This window comes from Leopardus geoffroyi, chromosome B3, assembly GCF_018350155.1.
Source record: "Leopardus geoffroyi isolate Oge1 chromosome B3, O.geoffroyi_Oge1_pat1.0, whole genome shotgun sequence".
In the NCBI taxonomy this organism is placed as follows: Eukaryota; Metazoa; Chordata; class Mammalia; order Carnivora; family Felidae; genus Leopardus; species Leopardus geoffroyi.
The window spans coordinates 81200067-81221484 of NC_059337.1; the positions used below are offsets into that span (position 1 = coordinate 81200067).

Genomic DNA, 21418 nt, shown 5'->3' on the forward strand with positions numbered 1-21418 from the left:
ACAAATATTCTCTCATTTTCCACTTTTCTCTTCTAGTGCTTACTCTGTTGGCTTTTTTTCATCTTTGAAAATAACAGAGTAAATCTGTCATTATTATACTTGTTTTAACATACAGAATAAGCAAGAACGAAAAGCTCACAATTTATTTAAGTACAATCCAAGTCAGGTAGGAAGCTGATTAATAATATAAACCTAATAAACAACAGTGTTAATAGGTTAACTTACAGTCTACATAGAAAAATCATAGTTGCTCTTGGGAAGTTAAGTTAAAGGAAATGCCATACTTTTACAGTGGTCCTATTATCATGCTCACAACTGGTTAAGATATTAGTGTCTGACTCCACCTACAGGCTATCCAGTAGTCTCTTTAACAACCAGGAAGGAGAACTGAGGCAATGGGAATATTCTGTAACAGACGTAACTACATGAACCAAGTAGATTCTCTCTTGGGGAAAGGGAATAGAAGATACAGATGTATATAAAGAACAGGGTGCACCAAAGCAGAAAAATACAAAGAGGGAACGCCACACGGAGCTAGTGGCTACTATACTGGCCATTAGAACATAGCTTCTTCCCATCATGATCGCTTAAGTTCAACTGAAGAGCTGCTATAATGAGTGGTTAACTGGTGGCAGCAGAAATCAGCACAGAAGAAGCAAGGACAGAAAGTGACGTCAGAGGCATGACTGCTCCTGGCTCAGTACAGTCGCTGACAGTATTCCAGTTCTGAGACCTAGTTGGACAGAAGTTTAGTTTTCTTTTTACTTCTCTGTGTTCATTTTCTGTTTGCTGTGGTAACCTGAACATGTTTGATTCCTGTTCCTTGAAATCTACAGAAGCCTAACAAAAAACAAGAAATCACCTGATCACTGCCAATTTTAGATCTGGGCCAAGGAACATCTAGAAGAGCCTGTAATGCATGTAAGCAAGCAGTAATGCTTTCCATGGTTGCATCTGAGCGTAAGGAACACAGAAATTCCACACTGATTCCTGTAGAAAACCGAAAAAGAGAAGGAGGCTTCTTTGAGATCCTTAGTTTATGAAGTTAAGGAACTCATTTTATATTTTGATAAGATATATAAATAAGCTTAGCAGAAAGGTAATATAAACAAACCACAATGAATTTAAGAGTAAGCAATTAAGGGGTTCCTATGTAGCTCAGTCAGTTAAGTATCCGACTCTTATTCTCAAGGTCGTGAGTTCAAGCCCTAGGCTGGGCTCCACACTTGGTGTGAGCCGACTTTAAAAAAACAAAATAAGACAAAACAAAACAAACACTAAACAATTAAGTGATAAAGCAAGTCTTCTTTGTTAGTTGTTTTTATCCACAGGTACATGTAGAATAATCTCAATTAGGCTTGTGTACTACTGCACAGTTGCTATGAAATAGTTCAAAGATGCAAAATTATAATAAAATTATACTAGAGAACATGTAGTTTGTTGTTGTTGTTGTTTTTTTTTTTTTTAATAGGTCCACATACCAATGTGGGTCCTGAATTCATGACCCCAAGATCAAGAGTTGCATGCTCTACCAACTGAGCCAGCCAGGCGCCCCAACATGCAGTTGTATAACCTTAACCTTACTAAAAGTGAGTGATTATCATGGATCACTGTATCTTTACATCTACCATTTCATTTCATTCTCATCATAGCTGACGAAGTAGGTGCTATTTTTCTTTGTTAAGATTTTTAAGTAGTCTCCACACCTAACATGGGCCTTGGACTCACAACCGTGATATCAAGAGTCTCATGCTCTACTGCCAGCTGGGCACCCCAGGTACTAACACTCTTTTTGATAGAGAGATGAACACACAGAGCTTAAGTTATTTAATTGGCTCAAGGTCAGTTACAATGTGGTACATGAAGAATTTGAACTGAGGTAGTCAAACTGCATAGCTTATGCTCATAGTAACTGCCCTTCTTTATTCTGAAGTTTGTTTTTAAAAAGCTCTTATCTCAAGGCAAACGGAAATAAAGTTTAATATACCCAAGGATATAGGAAATCTGATCATGTCTGGCCTGAGAAGAAATAATAACAGAAGTTTTCTGAACCATAAAGTTTATTTAATCATTTATATTTGTAACCCTTATATTTTATTTAATCAATAATTTCTTTATAGGTAATGAGCTAATGGTTGTTTTCTAAGAACTAGGTAAAATATGAAACATTTCTTTCATTTATTCTAGAGACTCACTGTATCTTAGAAAGATTATTTCACTTTAAAAATGAAGTTCCTCAGGGTGCCTGGATGACTCAGTTGGTTAAGCATTCCACTCTTGATTTCAGCTCAGGCCATGATCTCATAGTTCGTGGGTTCAAGCCATGAGTTGGGCTCTGTGTTGTGAGTACAGAATGTGCCTGGGATTCTCTCTCTCCCTCCCTCTCTCTTTTTGCTTCGTCCACCCCCTCACATAGGGGCTCTCTTTCTCTCAAAATAAATAAATAAACTTTACAAAATTGAAGTTCCAGGAAAGCCAAAGAATGGATTAAACTTCATAATCTAAAAAAATCTCATTTATCTTTGACCTTAAATATTTGCTTGCACTTTTGTACCTTTGAGTATACTTGAACCTTGTAATTCTTAAGAATGCAGATAGGAGCCCACAGTGGGGACAGGTAGACTGCCTCAGTATATTGATATTTTTAATATATACAGAGAAATTTAAAAATTTTATAATTAAAAAAAATGTTTATTTTTGAGAAAGAAAGAGAGAGAGAGAGAGAGTGAGCGAGCATGATTGGGGTAGGCGCAGAGAGATAGGGAGACACAGAATCTGAAGCAGATTCCAGGCTCTGAGTTGTCAACACAGAGCCTGATGTGGGGCTTGAACTCATGAACTGTGAGATCATGACTGGAGCTTACAAAGTTGGATGCTTAACTGATTGAGCCACCCCGGCGCCCCCAAAAAATGTATAGATCTACATGGATCTTTTAAAAATTATGTACAAAGAACTAGGATTGTCTTATAATTTCTGTAATTCATTCAACATGATGCTGAAGCCAGCCTGTAAATGGGATTCTAGACTTAATGACATCTGCAATTTTGTAAAATGTATATAAGTTCACTCATTTATATCAAGGTTATCACTAACACCTAACAAAGATGAAGTAATCACCACCAAGAGTTGATAGGCAGTGAGGCACAATTCAAGAAAAACTTTGTAGGGTTAGAAGATTGTTAGTTCTTTTACTGACCTAAAATAAGATGGAATCTATCAGTGCAGACATCCTCAGGTGACTTTACTGTAGCCCCAGATGATGAACCTTGACACATAGAAGTAGGTGTTACAGGTCTTGAAAGATGAGATACTCCTTCATCTGGGTCAGCAACCACAAAGCCTGTGCTGGTAAGCCACAATGCTGTAGCATGCAGGATAAGTGCCCAGGAGTTGTAATAATGCGATTTTGCATTTTCACTAGTCTCTGCTGTGTAGAAAGCACCGCCTACAAAAAAGCAGAAGCAGTTTAAGGAGGAATAAAAGAGATTAGCTCCTACTACATCTTTTGTCTTCTTTGTTGTAAGATAACAAATCATTCCTATCATCCCAAGTTTCTTTAAGGAACTTACATGTGGTGTGTATTTGAAACAAACATTGCTGCCCATTTACTTACTTACAAGATTAATATAAACATTTTGCCTTTCTTAAATCATTACTTATAAAAAAAAAAAAGAAAAAAAAAACCTAGAACTTAGTTATACCACTAATTTTTATCCCTCTTTCTATAACCAATCTCTTCAAATCAGCGTGAAATCACTCCCACAATAGATGTTTGTATTCATAAATAATATGTGCTATTATTTTGTGTTTAACTTTACTTAAAAGACCCCATATTGTATGTAACCTTTTTTTTATTTTTGACAGAGAGAGAAAGAGAGACAGAGCACAAGCAGGGGAGGGGCAGAGAGAGAGGGAGACATAGAATCTGAAACAGGCTCCAGGCTCTGAGCTGTTAGCACAGAGCCCGACTCGGGGCTTGAACTCACAAACTGTGAGATCATGACCTGAGCTGAAGTCAGACAGAGCCACCCAGGTGCCCCATATGTAACCTTTTTGAACTTGCTTTTTTTCACCTAACTTTATGTTTTTGAGATTTACTTATGTTGATTCATGCCTGTCATTCACTAGTGGCTGACAACTATGGCAATAAATCAGTTTATTTCCATTTTGATGCTACTGAAAAGTACAAAAACCACTCCTATCTCTTTGTGTATAATTCCAGGTAAAATTCTAACAGGAGTTGGCAGGCTGATTTAGAATTTATCAAAGAGTAAAAACAAAACAAAACAAAAAAACAAAACACAAACAAACCCCCACACACAACATTTTGGAATAACATGAAGAATAAAAGTGGCTACCAAATATCCAATCCATAAAATGCAGTATTAATCACTGACTACAAAATTAGATGTTATCCCCATTCCATACACACAAAATAAATCTAGCTGCACTAAAGCCCAAAATGTAAAAAGCAAAACTGTAATGCTTCTAGTCTTTATGATCTTAAATAAAAAAATCTATCAGGTATTACACAAAACCACAAACCATAAATGACTGATTACATTAGTTTTAGAAAAATAAAGAAAGAATAAGCTATAGACTTGGGAAGCATGCAATCATAAAGGAATGATACTAAAGTTACATAAGAGATTAACAAGCCAGTAAAATCATGACAAATACCAAGTAGAAAATGGACAAGGCCTATGACTAGGTGATTGATGGAAGAAGAAACTTAGCCCATAAACCTATAGAAAAAGGTTTTCAATCAATGGAAAAACAAAATAAAACAATGAAAAACTATTTCATACCCACCTAATGGCAGAAATTATCAAGGATGACAACACATAATGGTAGAAGATGTAGTGAAACAGAAACATGCTGTTGGTGGGCATATGAATCGTTTTAACTGCTAGGGCCCCTGAGTGGCTCAGTTGGTTATGCATCTGCCTCTTCGTTTTGGCAAGGGTCATTATTTCATGGTTTTTTGAGTTCAAGCCCCTCAATGGCATCTGTGCTGGCAACATGGAGCCTGCTTAGGATTCTACACCGCAACCCGCCACCCCGCCCCTTCCTCACTTGCATGGTCTCTGTCTCTCTCAAAATAAATAAATAAACTTAAAAAAAATTGTTATAACTGCTTTGGAGAGCAATATGGCAGTATCTTGTGAGGTAAGATGTGCATGCCTTATTATCTAGAAGGTCAACTTCAGGGTATCTAGCCTCAAGCAACACTCACATGCTGAGTCTATAAATGGAAATTATTCTACAGAAAATGTTTCAGATAAATATTACTTGCTAAGGGATAAATTCTGAAAAGTTACTGTCACTCTAGGAATTATGTACATCTATTACAAACCCCTTACCTTCAACAGGAAGTTGGGAAGCAAATTCTGAAGGCAAAGTTAAGAGAGCAAAATCCTGAAGCGCAGCAAGCCAGAGCCTACTCAGCGTGCCCAGGTCTGTGTGAACCAAGTCAAGCAGTCCATCTGATGAATATGACCCATTTCTGACACTCTCTTCTGAACAGGTGGTAGTCTTCAAAGGTTGTCTGTGGCTTTTATGTCTTTCTACAGCAATTATGTAGACCTGTTAAAGGGTTAATTTGTAATTAGGAAGCTCTTATACCCATTAAAAAGGTGCTAAAATATTTTTATCTTGCTGAGGAGTCCAACCTTACTTTTAAGCATACTGTACTTCAAATGCACTCTGATACCAAGGTATACACATGTAGCCACACACGCAAACTGGGATAGAAAGATCTAAAAATATTCTCTTTAATAGGATGCAACTAGGGATAGCAAATGCTTGACAACTATGCTGCCATTCTGCACTTTGACATCCCTGAAAGCTCCAACTAAATGATCACAACACTCTTTCTCACTGAGTCTAGTTATAGCCCTATAATCCACCTCAATAAATGGCTTCAGATGGCCATTTCTGAATGGCAATAAGCTGAAATACTAAAAATATTCTTTCAAAGTTACTTCTAAATCACCATAAACAGTTTACATAAATAGAATGAAGATGGACTGTTCATAGGACTGTAAAATGTGAAAGTAGGGGAGCCCCAGTGGCTCAGTCAGTTAAGCATCTGGCTCTTGGTTTCAGCTCAGGTCATGATCTCAGTTTGTGAGTTAGAGCCCACTTCGGGCTCTGTGCTAACAGTGTGGAGCCTGCTTAGAATTCTCTCTCTCCCTCTCCCTGCTCCTCCCCCACTCTTATGCGTGCTCGCTCACTCTCTCTCAAAATAAATAAAGATAAAAAAAAAAAAGAGAGAGAGGCCTATATATGTTTTAGACATTATTCCAGAAGTAACATGCAAAGAAGATACTTTATTTTCATTTCATGGTAAAAGAGCTAAGTCTGAAATCTGTTTTTTTTTTATGGTCTTGAGTTTATGAATGTTTTTCAGGGTCTGCTGGTAATGGAATAAATTTGATTTTGATATCTAAGAATTTCCTAAAGATAGATTTGTAATAGACAAAGCATGTTAAGTTACACATGAGCCTGCATTTACATTTTGAACATTTTGAAAGCACAATTGCAGTGTTACTAAATTGGAAGCTACCATAACAATAGTTTCTAGATGACCTCAGGGCACATACAAGTAAGTGAGAAATGTTTACAGATTCTCAGACCAAAAAAAAACAAGAATGTGAAAGTATTCAACACAGGATATAACATGTACTACCCCTTTATCTACAATTCCGACATCTAAAAAGCACTGAAAAATACTTAATTTGGTGGCAAAATTGACTGAATTTGAGACGATTTATAGTCTCCATTCAACATAGTGTGAATATTCAAACATTTTACTACAACTATATCGATGTGCTTGATTATAGATTCTATGGTATTGCTTCAATTTTTTGGAGGGATACATGGAATATGTACTGTATTACTTTTCAAAAATTCCCCAAATTCTGAATGCCAAATGTATCTGGCTCCAAGGATTTTAGATAGGAGATTATGGACCTTGGTTGTACAGAATCTGTTCGTCAGTCATTATTTTTACTGAGGAGAGAATGGGAGATAAGGGGCTTAAGCAAGAGCCCAGAGATTAAAATTATTATAAAGAACACTACATAAGCAGAGAATTATTTATAAAAATAGGTTAGAGAGATGAGAAAATTTGTTTGCTCTACTAACAGCAAATGTTTAAAAGCATACAGAGTTTACTGTTAAAGATCATTAGTTCTAGGCAGAACTACTTCCTAAATAAGGTTTGTCAAGCCCAAATAATGACAAAAATACATGGACTCCAATCTTCAGGAGTCCATTTTCAGGAAATGTTTTTTTACATATTGGTTAATTCATTTGGTTAATCTTCCATTTTCAGGAAATGTTTTTTTACATATTGGTTAATTCTCTCAGTTGCAATCTGAGACTATATACCTTCATTAAGATGATATATGAACTGAGGCTGGCCAAGCTTGGGAACTGCTGAAACCCCAATGATGTGTATACATGAGCGCATTATATTATTCCATCTACTTTCGTATGTGCTCATTTTCGTAGTAAACCTAAAAATTATTTCTCTTTCTTCCTGATTAGAACAGTAAATAAAGTTAAACATTTTTCTATAAGATTTCACTAATTTTGGAAAAGAAAATGACTGTTATTTAATAATTAAAAGCTATTCTGTGAAAGAGCTCTAAAAAAACAGTGAAGTATGTACAGAATTGATATAACATACAAGCAAACCCACACTTCCAAAATTCAGATGTCAATAAAAGTTGATTTCCACTGGTTATTATAAAGTCCTTGCAGCTCATGGCTGCCCCTGCCTAAAGTAGCAGATAACAGGCAATAAAAGATATTTTAGAATGCTTGGCTAAAAAGTCAATTAATATATAAAAAAATCTCATGTTGAACATCTTTTCTTAACCTTAAAAATGGACTTATTGTGTTTTAAACAGTCAATTTCAATTTATAGCCTACGGTGTTTATTAACAACTTCTAAAATTCCAGTTATAAATGGAGAAGCACACTAACCTCTGCCCAGGCTTTCAGCACAGCTAAGATCTCCATGGTAGAAGCACTTTCATTATATAAGTGACTCAGAGCTTCTTTTCCAGCCTGTATTTTTGTTAATGATGAAACAAGCAACTGATGAACTCTTCGGAGATCATTAAGGTCACTCACAACTCCACTTGCTATCCAGGCACTGCAAACCTGGTTTTTAAGAAAATCAAGTTACATTTAAAAATTATAAATACCTCCCTTGTAAGTTCAGCAGAGATCACCCATATCTCAGGAATCTAGACAATGAAATCATCTTGCTATCAGGAAACCCAAAGGATGTGGCTGATAATGCCAGTCAAAAGCCAGCATTGTAAAAGGGAATGAAGTCTAAGGTTGAAGCAAGGAAACCAGTGCTGGTTAGTATATAAATCAGAGAGTTTCAGGTGTTATTAATATGGAGAAATGCAGCCACAAAAGGTACCACTTTAATAAATGTTTGGATTAACATTTGAATTAAATCTTCAATCTTGATTGGAGCGCCTGGGTGGCTCAGTTGGTTGAACGTCCAACTTCAGCCTGGGTCATGATCTCGTGATTCGTGGTTTGAGCCCCACATCTGCGCTCTCTATGCAGAGCCTGCTTGGGATCCTCTATTCCTCTCTCTCTTCCTCTGCCCCTCCCCTGCTCACTCTCTCTCTCTCTCTCAAAAATAAATAAAACATTAAAAAAAAATTCAATCTTGATTATTTCTTCTTACTCTTTTAAAAGCAGAGATTGTGTGGTTAATTAATATAAATGCTGAAAGATAAAGAACTTAACATTTAAAACCCCAATGAAAATTTTGGTTATTTTGAAAATGAGATACTAAAAATGTTTTAAAACAAAACATCATTAATAATTCTCCAATGCAAACAATTTGCTCAATTATCAGAGGTTTTCCTGGATCACAGTATTTTTCTTTTTCTAGAAAAAACTAATTTTTCCTCTTCCATCTATTTATTTACTTCCTGTCTCATTTAACAAAAGATTTTAATGACTTATAGCAAGAATACAAACAATGAAGTGATAATAGAGACCTCATACAACATTTAATACAGTTCCCTGAATATTCAAGGTACTAAAATACAAGTGAATACAAGTGAATAAAAGAAAGTTGAAAGAATGGACTAAAGTTAGTTTATTCCATTATGTTTAGAAATAATTCAAGTCAGTTCTGCTTTAGGGCTGGATATTGAAAGTCTGACAATCACTCCCAGAAAACTTTAAAACTGTAGATTATAATGGCTCTTAGATACATGAAAAAATGTTCGATCTCACTTGAAATACAAATCTAAAGTATTCTAAGATACCCTGTGCTGAGAGGTTTTTACTTTTTAAGTTCTGTCTTTTTAACCATTTACCTGACATGCTTTGGCAGTGACATCAGGTGGTGTCTCTGAGGCGAAGGCTGGCCTAAGTGCCGCTCCTACCTGGCAACAAATGATAGGAAATACCAAGCATCAATAAGTAAGACAGCGCAAACTCTTCATCTCTTTAATATTTTTAAATTGTTTACAATAGGTATTCTGGACACCTGTTTCTTTCTGCCTGTCCACTCTATCTGTTTTTAGATAAAAGCACCTCAATTTTCCTTCAAGGAACCTTCTCTTATCTCCTGTTGTTGCTATGGAGATGAGAGCACTGGTGACTCCAGGTATCCAACCAGGGGTAATGAAAGCTCTCCTTGAAGACGTTTGCTGGGAATACTGGGACAGAAGCATGGTCTCTCTTTAAGACTGGGTGCGTGGAGCACCTGGACGGCTCAGTCGGTTAAGCGTCTGACTCTTGGTTTCAGCTCAGGTCGTGGAGCCCTGAGTCAGGCTATGTGCTGGCAGTGCAGGGCCTACTTGGGATTCTGTCTCCTTCTCTCTCTGCCCCTCCCCCATCTGCACTCTGACTCTCTCAAAATAAATAAATATAAGAAAAAAAAAAGACTGGGTGCTAAGAGAGAGTCATTTTGATACAACTTGGAGAGAGCAAACTTGAGAATAAAGCTGGTGTAGAAGACAACAGAGCCAACTGCGATTCTTGAAAATAATTTTCCTCTTCAGTTTAAGTGAGCTATAATTATATTTCTATCATTGCAATTTTTTAAAACAAGCTCTATGCCCAACATGGGGCTCGAACTCATGACCCTGAGATTGAGAGTCCCATGCTCTACCCATTGAGCCGGCCAGGTGCCACTCATTTGCAATTTTAAGAGGGCTAAGAATATAACAGAGCTCCCCTTACAGTGAATTGTAATATTTCATTCTAATATGACAGTTCTATATAACTCGAGTCCCTTCCTTTTGCGTTCTCCTGGAACATACATGGGCATTTCCTGCTAGGAAGATGTGACGGAGACAGCTAGTCAACTGGTAAACTGTTCCTGGCTCCCTAAATGCTAACCCACAAAAGCTGCCTCTGAATCATGAGAGGTAAGGAAGGATAAATGTTGCTGGAGGATTACATGTAATGTGTGTGATAGAACACTCATCTATTCCAGGAGTGACAAGCATGTAGCCTAAATGGAATATTTAGTAATGATTTAGCATATGTTAGGAATATTCAGGTATTTTGTAAAGAATTTAATTAGCAGAGTACTTTATTCCCCCACATTACCTAGCAGGTTTTGACTATTAACCTTTACTGTTATAAAAGACCTGTTTATGTACCACTTTGCTTTTACTTCGGAGATTTCTTCTTCAAACATACACATTTTCTATATGCTGATTATATATTGGTGACATATTAGCAGAGACATATACTCATTATGTAAAAAAAAAAGTAGTAAATACTTTCACAGACTTTTTATCCAGGGTGTTAAAAAATAAAATTCTCTAACAGAAAGTGCTTACATTGGCTTGATACTGTTCCAGAATCACATGACCTGGAAACTCTGGTTCTGGAATAGCTGCAAATCGCCGAATAACAACTAACAGTGTTTCAAGGCCAGAAAGACGGAGCTGGTCACTATGATCTGTGGCAGCCATAAAGGCCATGCGAATTAAGTCGGCAAGATGTAGCACCAAAAAGTCATCTACAAGATTAAAAAAGTCTTATCAAGAAAAAGCATATGCTCGAACTAAGATTTATGTTAAATAATCATTTCTTCTCCCTTTGATTTCACAGATGTTTCTAGACTTTCTTTTAAATACCTCTGATTTGATTTACTGTTTTGTTTTACTGTTTGTTAAACATAGACTTTAAAGATGGAGTTACTAGGCTCCTGCAAACAATCACAGCAAGAAACTCCCAAAGCAAACAATTACACAGCTATTCAAAAACCAAAGGCAAAATTAGCATACTTTAAAAGAGTATTAGTAGTACTATCAATAAAAACTTTGTTCGGACTTTTCAATAAAAGCATTTTAGAAGATATTTAGGAAACTTTGGGTGTTGACGAATTAGGCAGCTAATTTTTCTCTTTGTGCCAAGTTGAAGCTAAAAGACTTAACGTTTCTTTTGAAAAACAGTTTTATGTGGTTCTTTATTTGGACTAGATTATCTTATTTTTCTATGTCTTGGCACACATACAAATAACAGGAATATTAAAAAATATTTGTAGCTATAAAATTATAAATGAGAATTCCTTTCATTCCTACAATAGATTCTTCGGTATAATAATTCTACAGGACACAGGACAATCCTTTAATAATATTCCAACAATAAAATGTTCAGGAGTACAACTAAATTCTACCTAAAATATATCTGGGACTAATTTTAAGAATGTTATGGGTCACGATAAAGAAACCAACTCATCTTAGCAAGTGCCAATTACAATTTTAATTGGGAACAAAGGAATTACAAAGCATCTCTGATATACTAATTTTATACCTATTGGTCTAGCATGGTGCTTATCACTCAATAAATGCTTGCTTGAAAAATCATTAAAACACAGATACCTAATTCGTACTCCCACACTGACAATAGCAACATTTTGCTATATAATTCTTTTGTCTGGTAAAAAATATATCCATGGCTTTTAGATATGTGCCCTGTGTCTTTGAACATAATGTGCTTAAGTGAATTTTGAAAATTAGACATCAAACCATAATACACACACAGATCCCTTTAGGTACAGACAATAAAACTGAACAAAAAAAGGGGGAAATGATCTTGCAAGCAGGTTTACTTTACAATGTGATACGCTCAAATGTTTTCTGGGTAATATTTATGAAACCAAAATAATCTATAAGCAAAATTACTATAGGTTATAATTCAGAAAATAAATTTTCGGAGCTAGCTAATAGTGCACAAACTACTTTCCAAGAACATGATTATAAACTTAACTCATGCACATGCTCATTAAACATAAGTAAATGACTATTTAAGAAACTTAATCATTAAAAACGTGTTTAAACATTAGAACTATGCTTAACTTTTAGCTTATATAAATATTATAGTCAGTTTCGTAACTGATTTGGAACAATACAAACTACTTTCTTTCTAGTTTTACTTCTTAAATTAATATTAAAAACATAGGCAGACAACATTTCTATGTATATGCTTTGGTCTCTTCATTATTATATCACTTACTTCTTGAATCCCTTTTTTTCATTTCTTGTGCTAAAGCAATGTCAAAATGTGCGCTGTGTGCATTCTCACACTGGTTAATTATCCTACAGACACATTCGGCAGCAAAGACTCTAGTGGCCCATCGGGGATTGGTAAAAGGATAGGATTTGTCATCATTTCTGGTGGTCAGAACTGAGGCATCATCCCCTTTATCTCCTTCCTCTTCTTGCATTGTATCCACACAAGTTACAGTTGTAAAATCTTTTATCAAGGGAGAATACATGTAATTACAATCAAATGGAAGACATATTTATGACTTCAAATTGAGACTAGAATTGTTGCTTATACATCTTCAACAGTGTAATATAATCATATCTAGTAACTACAGACAGCAGTGGTATCCAAAGAAATGCTGTAAGAACTGTTCCAGGTCAAAATGACAAAGTTGTTCCAATTATATTGAAAGTTAACAAACTAAACATGATACTATAGACATGATACTAAATACTAGGATAATCATCAGTCCCCTGTATGTAGACAGTTATGCTTAAGGAGGCTCAAAATTCTCTCGTATCCAGAGTATGAGGGATTGCACTAGGGAGACTGTTTTAACACTAGGGCCTTGAACAGATTTAAGAAGGTTCCTGAACCTACTAAACACGTCTGAAAATATTTTTCTTAAGATAGGCTCATTTCTGGGGCGCCTGGGTGGCGCAGTCGGTTAAGCGTCCGACTTCAGCCAGGTCACGATCTCGCGGTCCGGGAGTTCGAGCCCCGCGTCGGGCTCTGGGCTGATGGCTCAGAGCCTGGAGCCTGTTTCCGATTCTGTGTCTCCCTCTCTCTCTGCCCCTCCCCCGTTCATACTCTGTCTCTCTCTGTCCCAAAAATAAATAAACGTTGAAAAAAAAAAAAATTTAAAAAGATAGGCTCATTTCTGTCATTTATAGTCTCATATTTTCCCAATGGCCTGAGCAGTGAGGAATGAATTATTTCTTCCTTATATTAACTGTTAACTTATTAACTCTGTTTAACTCAACTTCAAATTGAACTAGGCTATAAAAGAGACCAACCTTTTTTCCCTTAAAATATCTTCTTTTAAACTTTTTTTACTTTTTGGGGCGCTTGGGTGGCTCACTTGGTTAAGTGTCCGACTTCAGCTCAGGTCATGATGTCATGGTTCGTGGGTTCAAACCCCATGTCGGGCTGACAGCTCGGAGCCTAGAGACTACTTTGAATTCCGTGTCTCCTTCTCTCGCTTTCTGCCCCTCCCCCACTTGTGCCTGTCTCTCAAAAATAAATGTTAAAAAAAAATTTTTTTTAATAAATTGTTTTTATTTTTTGAGAAAGAGTGCACATGCAAGCAGGAAAGGGACAGTGGGAGACAGAGGGAGAGAATCTTAAGCAGGCTCCACACTCAGCATAGAGCCTGACAAGGGGCTTGATCTCCTGACTGTGAGATCATGACCTGAGCCGAAATCAAGGGTCAGATGCTTAACTGATTAAGCCACCCAGGGCCCCGTAAATTATCTTGTATGTCAACATTTCTTGAGTGTGTTATGAAAGCAAAGATGTCACAAAATTATAGCAAAGTCCTGTCTTAAGACTAAGGTAATAAGTCAACAAACAGACTGAAATGTGTGTTTTCATTTTTTGTTTAAAAAAAATTTTTTTTAATGTTTATTTTTGAGACAGAGACAGCACACAAGTAAGGGAGGGGCAGAGAGAGAGGGAGACACAGAATCTGAAGCAGGCTCCATGCTCCTAACCATCAGCACCTAACCTGATATGGCGCATGAACCCATGAACTGTGAGATCATGATCTGAGCCGAAGTCAGATGCCCAATCTACGGAACCACCCAGTCGCCCTATGTGTTTTCTTAATAAGAAAGGATAAAGCCAAACTACAAAGGATAAAGAACAAATGGTAAAAGAAAACTGAGCACAAAGCTCTGGGAGATACCAGAAATAGGTGAGATACCAGAAAAGTATAATCAACCTGTTTATCTACGCACATACAGATTTTCCAAAGGAGAAGTTCTTGTAAGTTCTCAAGTGGTGGGATAGAAGAGAGCCTCAACAAAGGAAAACATATAAAGCATAGTAACTGAAAGAACAGATATAAATCAATGGAAGAGAAGAGGAGCAATAAGAATCAAGGGAGACAGTGGAGAATGTAAAAAAAAGTTTTAAAAATGATGCCTTTCTTCCTTTAACATAATTCAGATAATACATTAAATTATAAAGCTTGAGTAACTGAGTTTAAGAGCTACTGAAATATAGTAGGAAGCTGAATTTTACTATTATTTTTTTAAAGTTTTTATTTAGGGGCACCTGGGTGGCGCAGTCGGTTAAGCGTCCGACTTCAGCCAGGTCACGATCTCGCGGTCCGTGAGTTCGAGCCCCGCGTCGGGCTCTGGGCTGATGGCTCAGAGCCTGGAGCCTGTTTCCGATTCTGTGTCTCCCTCTCTCTCTGCCCCTCCCCCGTTCATGCTCTGTCTCACTCTGTCCCAAAAATAAATAAACGTTGAAAAAAAAAAAAAAAAAAATTAAAAAAAAAAAAATAAAGTTTTTATTTAAATTCTAGTTTAACATATAGTGTAACATTGGTTTCAGGAGGAGAATTCAGGGATTCATCACTTACACACGACACTCAGTACTCCTCACAAGTGCATTCCTTACTACCCATCACCCACCTAGCCCATCTCCCCCACACCTCCCTCCATCAATCCTTAGTTTGTTCTCCATAGTTAAGAGTCGCATGGTTTATTTCCCTCTTTTTGTTCCTTAAATTCCACACATGACTGAAATCATAAGGTACTGGTCTTTCTCTGACTGACTTTTTTCACTTAGTTTAACAGTCTAGTTCCATCCATGTCACCGCAAATGGCAAGATTTCATTCTTTTTTTTTTTTTTTTTTGAGACAGAGAGAGCATGAGTGGGGGAGGGGCAGAAACAGAGGGAGAGAAGGAGAATCCCAAGCAGGTTTCACATTGCCAGCACAGAGCCTGACACGGGGCTCAAACTCACATGAGACTATGACCTGAGCTGAAATCAAAAGTTAGACACTTAGCTGACTGAGCCACCCATGTGCCCCAAGATTTCATTCTTTTTGATGGCTGAGTAATATTCCACTGTATACATACGCCGCATCTTTTTTATCCATTCATGGATATTTGGGCTCTTTCCATAATTTGGCTATTGTTGATAGTGCTGCTATAAACATTGGGGTGCATGTGCCCCTTTGAATCAGTATTTTTCTATCTTTTGGATAAATACCTATTAGTGCAATTGCTGGATGGTAGGACAGCTCTATTTTTAATTTTCTGAGGAATCTCCATACTGTTTTCCAGAGTGACTGTATCAGTTTGCATTCCCACCAACAGTGTAAGAGGGTTCCCCCTTTCTCTGCATCCTTGCCAACATCGGTTGTTTCCTGTGGTGTTAATTTTAGCCCTTCTGACAGGCGTGAGGTGGTATTTCAACATAGTTTTGATTTGTGTTTCCCTGAGGATGAGTGACGTTGAGCATCTTTTCATGTGTCTGTAAGCCCTCTGTATGTCTTCTTGGAAAAATGTCTATTCATGTTTTCTGCCCTTTTTTTTCCACTGGATTATTTGTTTTTTGGGTCGTGAGTTTTAAAAGGTCTTATAGATTTTGTATACTAATCCTTTATCAGATATGTCATTTGCGAATATCTCTCATTCCATAGGTTGGCTTTTAGTTTTGTTGATTGTTCCCTTGGCTGTGCAGAAGTTTTTGTCTTGATGAGGTCCCAATAGTTCATTTTGCTTTTGTTTAGGAAGGTTTCTGAGAGCAGAGCATAAGTAGAAGCAGAAAGAGAGGGAGACAAAGAATCCAAAGCAGGCTCCAGGCTCTGAGCTGTGAGCACAGAGCCCAATGTGGGGCTTGAACCCACAAACTGTGAGATCATGACCTCAGCCAAAGTCAGATGCTTAACCGAGTGAGCCACCCAGGTGCCCCATGGAAAGCTGGATTTTAAAGTCATGCAGGGTAAAGTCTGAATCTACCTGTGTATGTCTTTGGACATATTCCCTAACCTTTCCAAACCTTGTTTTCTCTTGTGCAAAATGGAATATTAACTGCCTACTCACTGGATGGTTAAAGGATTAAATCAGATAAAGTATGTACAGTACCTGGAACAGAACTGATTTGTCTCTTTTCTTCCTTTCATTTATTTTCTCTCTTACTCCAAAGATATACATTTGAAAGACTCTAATACACATTCTCACTAACCATTATCTTATACTCACAAATACATTAGGTAAATAACACTATTTTTTAACCCTGTTTGAAATCAACATTATTAAGTATAGAGAAACTTGCTTGCTCAGAATGTTGTAACTTTTGATGATTTTTCTACTAAGTTGATTTGATGCAATCCCTCAACTATTATATGCATGAAAACAAATGATGGGGCTACTGTAAGTCAGGTCATCCATTTTATAGTACAAATAACCCTACTTTTTAGTTTGTTTTAGACAGGGAAGTCATAAACGACAATCAGAAGAATACTAAAACCCACAGGCCTAAGTGTTAGACTTAAACACTAGAATTTTCACTTGAAAAATGCAACAAGCAATTACAATCCAAATACTCAGACAAAATTGTCAGTGGCAAACAATTTTACATAACATCTTCACTTTCAATTTTATTTCAACTGGTAACCACCAGTACTCACCAGCGGATGCAGCAAGTACATCTTTACAAAGCTTTAACCAGAAGGAGAGCTTATCCACTGCCATAGACGTAAGCATATGATTTAAAGTCTCTTTGATATCATTGCATAACTTCTGATCTGTCTCTTTGTCTAGTAAGGTCAATAAAGCCCCTTCAAGGCCCAGTTCTCTGATGTTAGCATCTGACAAGAAGAAAATCGATGATCTAAGTAATACAGAAAACAAAACTGCCATATGAGAAGTACACACATTCTGGAGTTATTAAAATACTACATGCAAATATTCTCACTGCAAAGTAATAAAGCACCTCAAAGGAGAAACATAAGCCCCGTCTAGCATCCATTTCCTCTAATTCTGGAAATGCCAAAAGAATAAATTTTCTCTTGAAGATTTAACTTATCTAGCATGTATTTATTTATTTATTTATGTATTTATTTATTTGTTTTTCATTTATTTATTTTACAGTTGAGAGAGGGAGAGAAGAATCCCAAGCAGGATCTGTGCTGACTGACATGGGGCTCAATTCCATGAACTGTGAGATCATGACCTGAACTGAAATCAAGAGTCAGACGCTTGACCAACTGAGCCACCCAGGCAACCTGAACTTATCTAGAATTTACGAAAGCATTTAGATTCTAAAGATAATGCTACTATTATACTATTTTGTAAGAGAAATTATCTTTTAAAGACTAGAAGGAGACATCAGAGGAATAAAAGGTATAGCATAGGGAACATAAGTCAGTGGTACTATAGTAGTGTGGTATGGTGACAGATGGTAGCTACACTTGTGAACATAGCATAATGTGCATAATGTTTATTTAAACTTGTGGAAACACAATGCTGTACATTTGAAACAAATTAACACTGTGTGTCAACTGTACTTCAGTAGGAATCAGTAGGAATGTTTCAGATTAGGAGTCTAAAGACACAGAACAAACAACGTAATATGTGAATCATGGCTGGATCCTAAATTTGGGTGGTGGTAAGGGAGGGTAGTAAGGAGTCATAAAGAACATTTTTTGGATAACTGGGGAAATTTGTGTGAGAACTGCATATTCTATGATGGCTACTTTATCAGTGTTAATTTTATTAAGTGCAGAAATGATGTGTGGTCATGAAGGAAAATGTATGTATTAGGAGTGAGCTGTCATGATGTCTGCAGTCTGCTTTCAGATGGTCTGGCAAAAGATATGCATCTGTGTAAGTATGGAAAGAGAGAAAGTTATATAAAATGAATGCCATAAAGATGCTAAGTAGGTGAATATATGCCCTCACTGCACATTTCTTTGAACTTTTTCCATTTGAAAAATCACAAAATTAAAAAAAAAAAAATTTTTTTTAACATTTATTTATTTTTGAGACAGAGAGAGACAGAGCACGAACGGGGGAGGGTCAGAGAGAGGGAGATACAGAATCCGAAACAGGCTCCAGGCTCTGAGCTGTCAGCACAGAGCCCGACGCGGGGCTCAAACTCGTAGACCACGAAATCATGACCCGAGGTGAAGTTGACCGCTTAACTGACTGAGCCACCCAGGCTCCCCCAAAATCACAAAATTTTAAAAAGGAAATATATAATGAGTTCTTTACTGTATTTTACTCCTATAGCTAAGTCAAGAATTCTAGGAACATATACAAGCATATTTATGCAATAAAAGCCTAAAGCAAAAGACGCAGATAATTTCAGTGGTAAATATAAACTGAAGGTCACTTAGGCAGAATATCTCACATGGTTAGAAGATTAAAATTTCTCTGGTTAAGGTAAGTAACCAATTGTTTTCAAATGAGGTCTGCCACCTGTTTGGGTGGCATACTAGTTCAGCAACGCTGATGAACTCAAGTCAAACAGTTAAAGTCTTAGTCTAACAACAAACTAAGGAGCACAGCATGACAGTAAAACACACTGATCTGAGAGCTTTAGATATTGGAAAGCTTTGTGAAGCCTGAGACTTTCTCAAAGTGTGACAGCACTCTGGAAACTATATACCTAAAAGAGTAAGATATTACCATTACTATTTTTGGAGGTTGTATGAATTTATATGTATATTTGGGTTACTCACATAATTTTAAAATAAAGACAAACAGACTTAAATCTAACCAACTAAGAAATCCTTTAATTCAGTTCTAAAATAAAGAAGGGGCTAAAAACCCTTCCACCTAAAGACGACTTATCTATGATAAATTTTATTAAATGAGATTTTGGAGGAAGAAAGGCACATATGGTAAATTACTTAAGGGCTAAATCCAACTTCGATGGATTGTTGTGAAAAAACTTGCTCTAAAATTTGAGTGGCTCTCAAATTTCAATATGCATTAACAGGGATTGCAAAAACATAGAAAACAGATTGCTGGGCTTTACTCCCAGATTTTTGGTTAAGCAGATTTTGGATGGGGCCCGATAATTTGCATTTCTAACAAGTCCTTGGTGAGGTGGATATTGCTAGTTTGGGGACCTAAGTTTGAAAACAATTTTTCTAAACCAGTAACATCACTGGTTGGGAATGGCAGTAATTGTTAGTAACTGTCTCTTGTAGCAGGTTTAAGACATTATATATTAACTTTTAAATTTCATTTTAAAAATTCATGTTTAAATGAAGACTTAAAATTAAAACAATCATTTGAGGTACGCCTGGGTGACTCTGTTGGTTGAGCGTTCAGCTATGGCTCAGGTCATGATCTCATGGTTCATGACCTTGAACCCAGTGTCGGGCTTGCTGGTCAGTGCAGAGCCTAGTTCAGATCCTCTGTCCACCCACTCCCCCCCCCCCACCCGACTTCTCTCTGTGCACCATCCACCCCCTGCTTGTGCTCTCTCTCTCAAAAATAAATAAACACTAAAAAAAATTATCTGGGGTGCCTGGGGGGCTCAGTCAGTTGAGTGTCTGACTCTTGAGCACCTGACTCTTGATTTCAGCTCAGGTTGTTATCTTCCAGTTTGTGAAATTGAGCCTCATGTCGGGCTCTATGTTGGTGTGGGGCCTGCTTCTCATTCTCTCTTTCCCTCTCTCTCTGCCCCTTCCCCACTTGGGAGCCCTCTCTCTCAAAATAAATAAAAGAACTTAAAAATTTTATTAAAAAAATCATTTGAGCTGGAGATAATGTTGACAAAAAGAATTACCTAGAGTCAACTCTTCTCTGCTATCCTTAGCAAGCATAACAGCATGTTCTGAAACTTCAGCTGCTTCTCTCTGTACAAGCTGACGTAAACAAGCCAGGACTGCTCTTCTCAGTAACAAATAGGGACTACAAAGATTCACCTGAAAAATACCAATTGGGAAATGAAAGAGCTGAAATTCTTGGTGGCATTCATAATAAGTCTAATAGACATACACTGGATCCCTCCTGATTCTGTCCAGCTCATCACTAGGCTAGATTCAATTTGTTAAATACACAGAAACTTCTACAAACTATTCTAGTACATACTTTTTATTACAATTTAGAAATAAATAGCTTAAGGAGTAATACATGTACTTGATTATGAAATATTCATAAACACATCCAAGCAGAAGCCTCTGGACAGTGTTAGAAGACACAAAATTTACATGAATAAAACAGTTTCGAGATAAAAGAAATACAACTGAGAAAGACTTTATTTGTAGCTTATACAATTGTGCTCATGCAACAATATTATAATGTTTTACCATCCTCTAAGTAGAAATTTATATAGATCCATATAAGCAATATAACATACTGGTTAAAAGGGAGGCTCTGGAGTCAAACTGCCTCACTTTGAGTCCTAGATCCACCATTTACTAGCTGTGTGACCTTGGGCAAATTATTTAACCTCTCCGTGCCTTAGTTTCCTTATTTGTAAAATGGAAATAACACTACCCCCATCTTATAGGGCTGTTGCAAAGTTAATTCAGAGAAACATGCAAAAGGGCTTAGCATAGTTTCTGGCACATAGTAAGTGCTCAATAAATGTTAGTTATTAACTATTATTAACAGTCTATCACTAGTCTTTTATTCAGATGCCAGAGTAAGTAAATGCATTTTCAAATAAAGACAGAAAAGAGTTTTACTCAGAAAACATATTCACCAAAAACACTCTCTAGAGACACACATTACACACAACAGGTTTTATATGTATGTATATCTACTTGTATATAATGGATATACATGTATGTACATAGATGCTACATATAGAGATAAAGAATATTTCTGCTAGAATGACAGACTCCTTCCACATATTTTTCTTAGAAGTGTTTGAACAATGTA

The 21418-nt window shown here is 36.7% G+C and overlaps 1 protein-coding gene across 11 annotated transcripts in view; it reads right to left on the reverse strand.

The window, feature by feature from the left end:
* Positions 1-21418, reverse strand: part of HEATR5A (HEAT repeat containing 5A) — a 120730-nt gene that overhangs the window by 21553 nt on the left and 77759 nt on the right. For all 11 annotated transcript variants that reach the window (XM_045450624.1, XM_045450632.1, XM_045450629.1 and 8 more), the window contains 9 exons: positions 20319-20457; positions 17206-17385; positions 12527-12766; positions 10846-11027; positions 9367-9435; positions 7997-8176; positions 5365-5587; positions 3198-3446; positions 863-990 (listed from right to left, as the gene is read on the reverse strand). In XM_045450624.1, the coding sequence (XP_045306580.1) occupies positions 863-990; positions 3198-3446; positions 5365-5587; positions 7997-8176; positions 9367-9435; positions 10846-11027; positions 12527-12766; positions 17206-17385; positions 20319-20457 (1590 nt within the window). The remainder of the gene's footprint in view (positions 1-862; positions 991-3197; positions 3447-5364; positions 5588-7996; positions 8177-9366; positions 9436-10845; positions 11028-12526; positions 12767-17205; positions 17386-20318; positions 20458-21418) is intronic.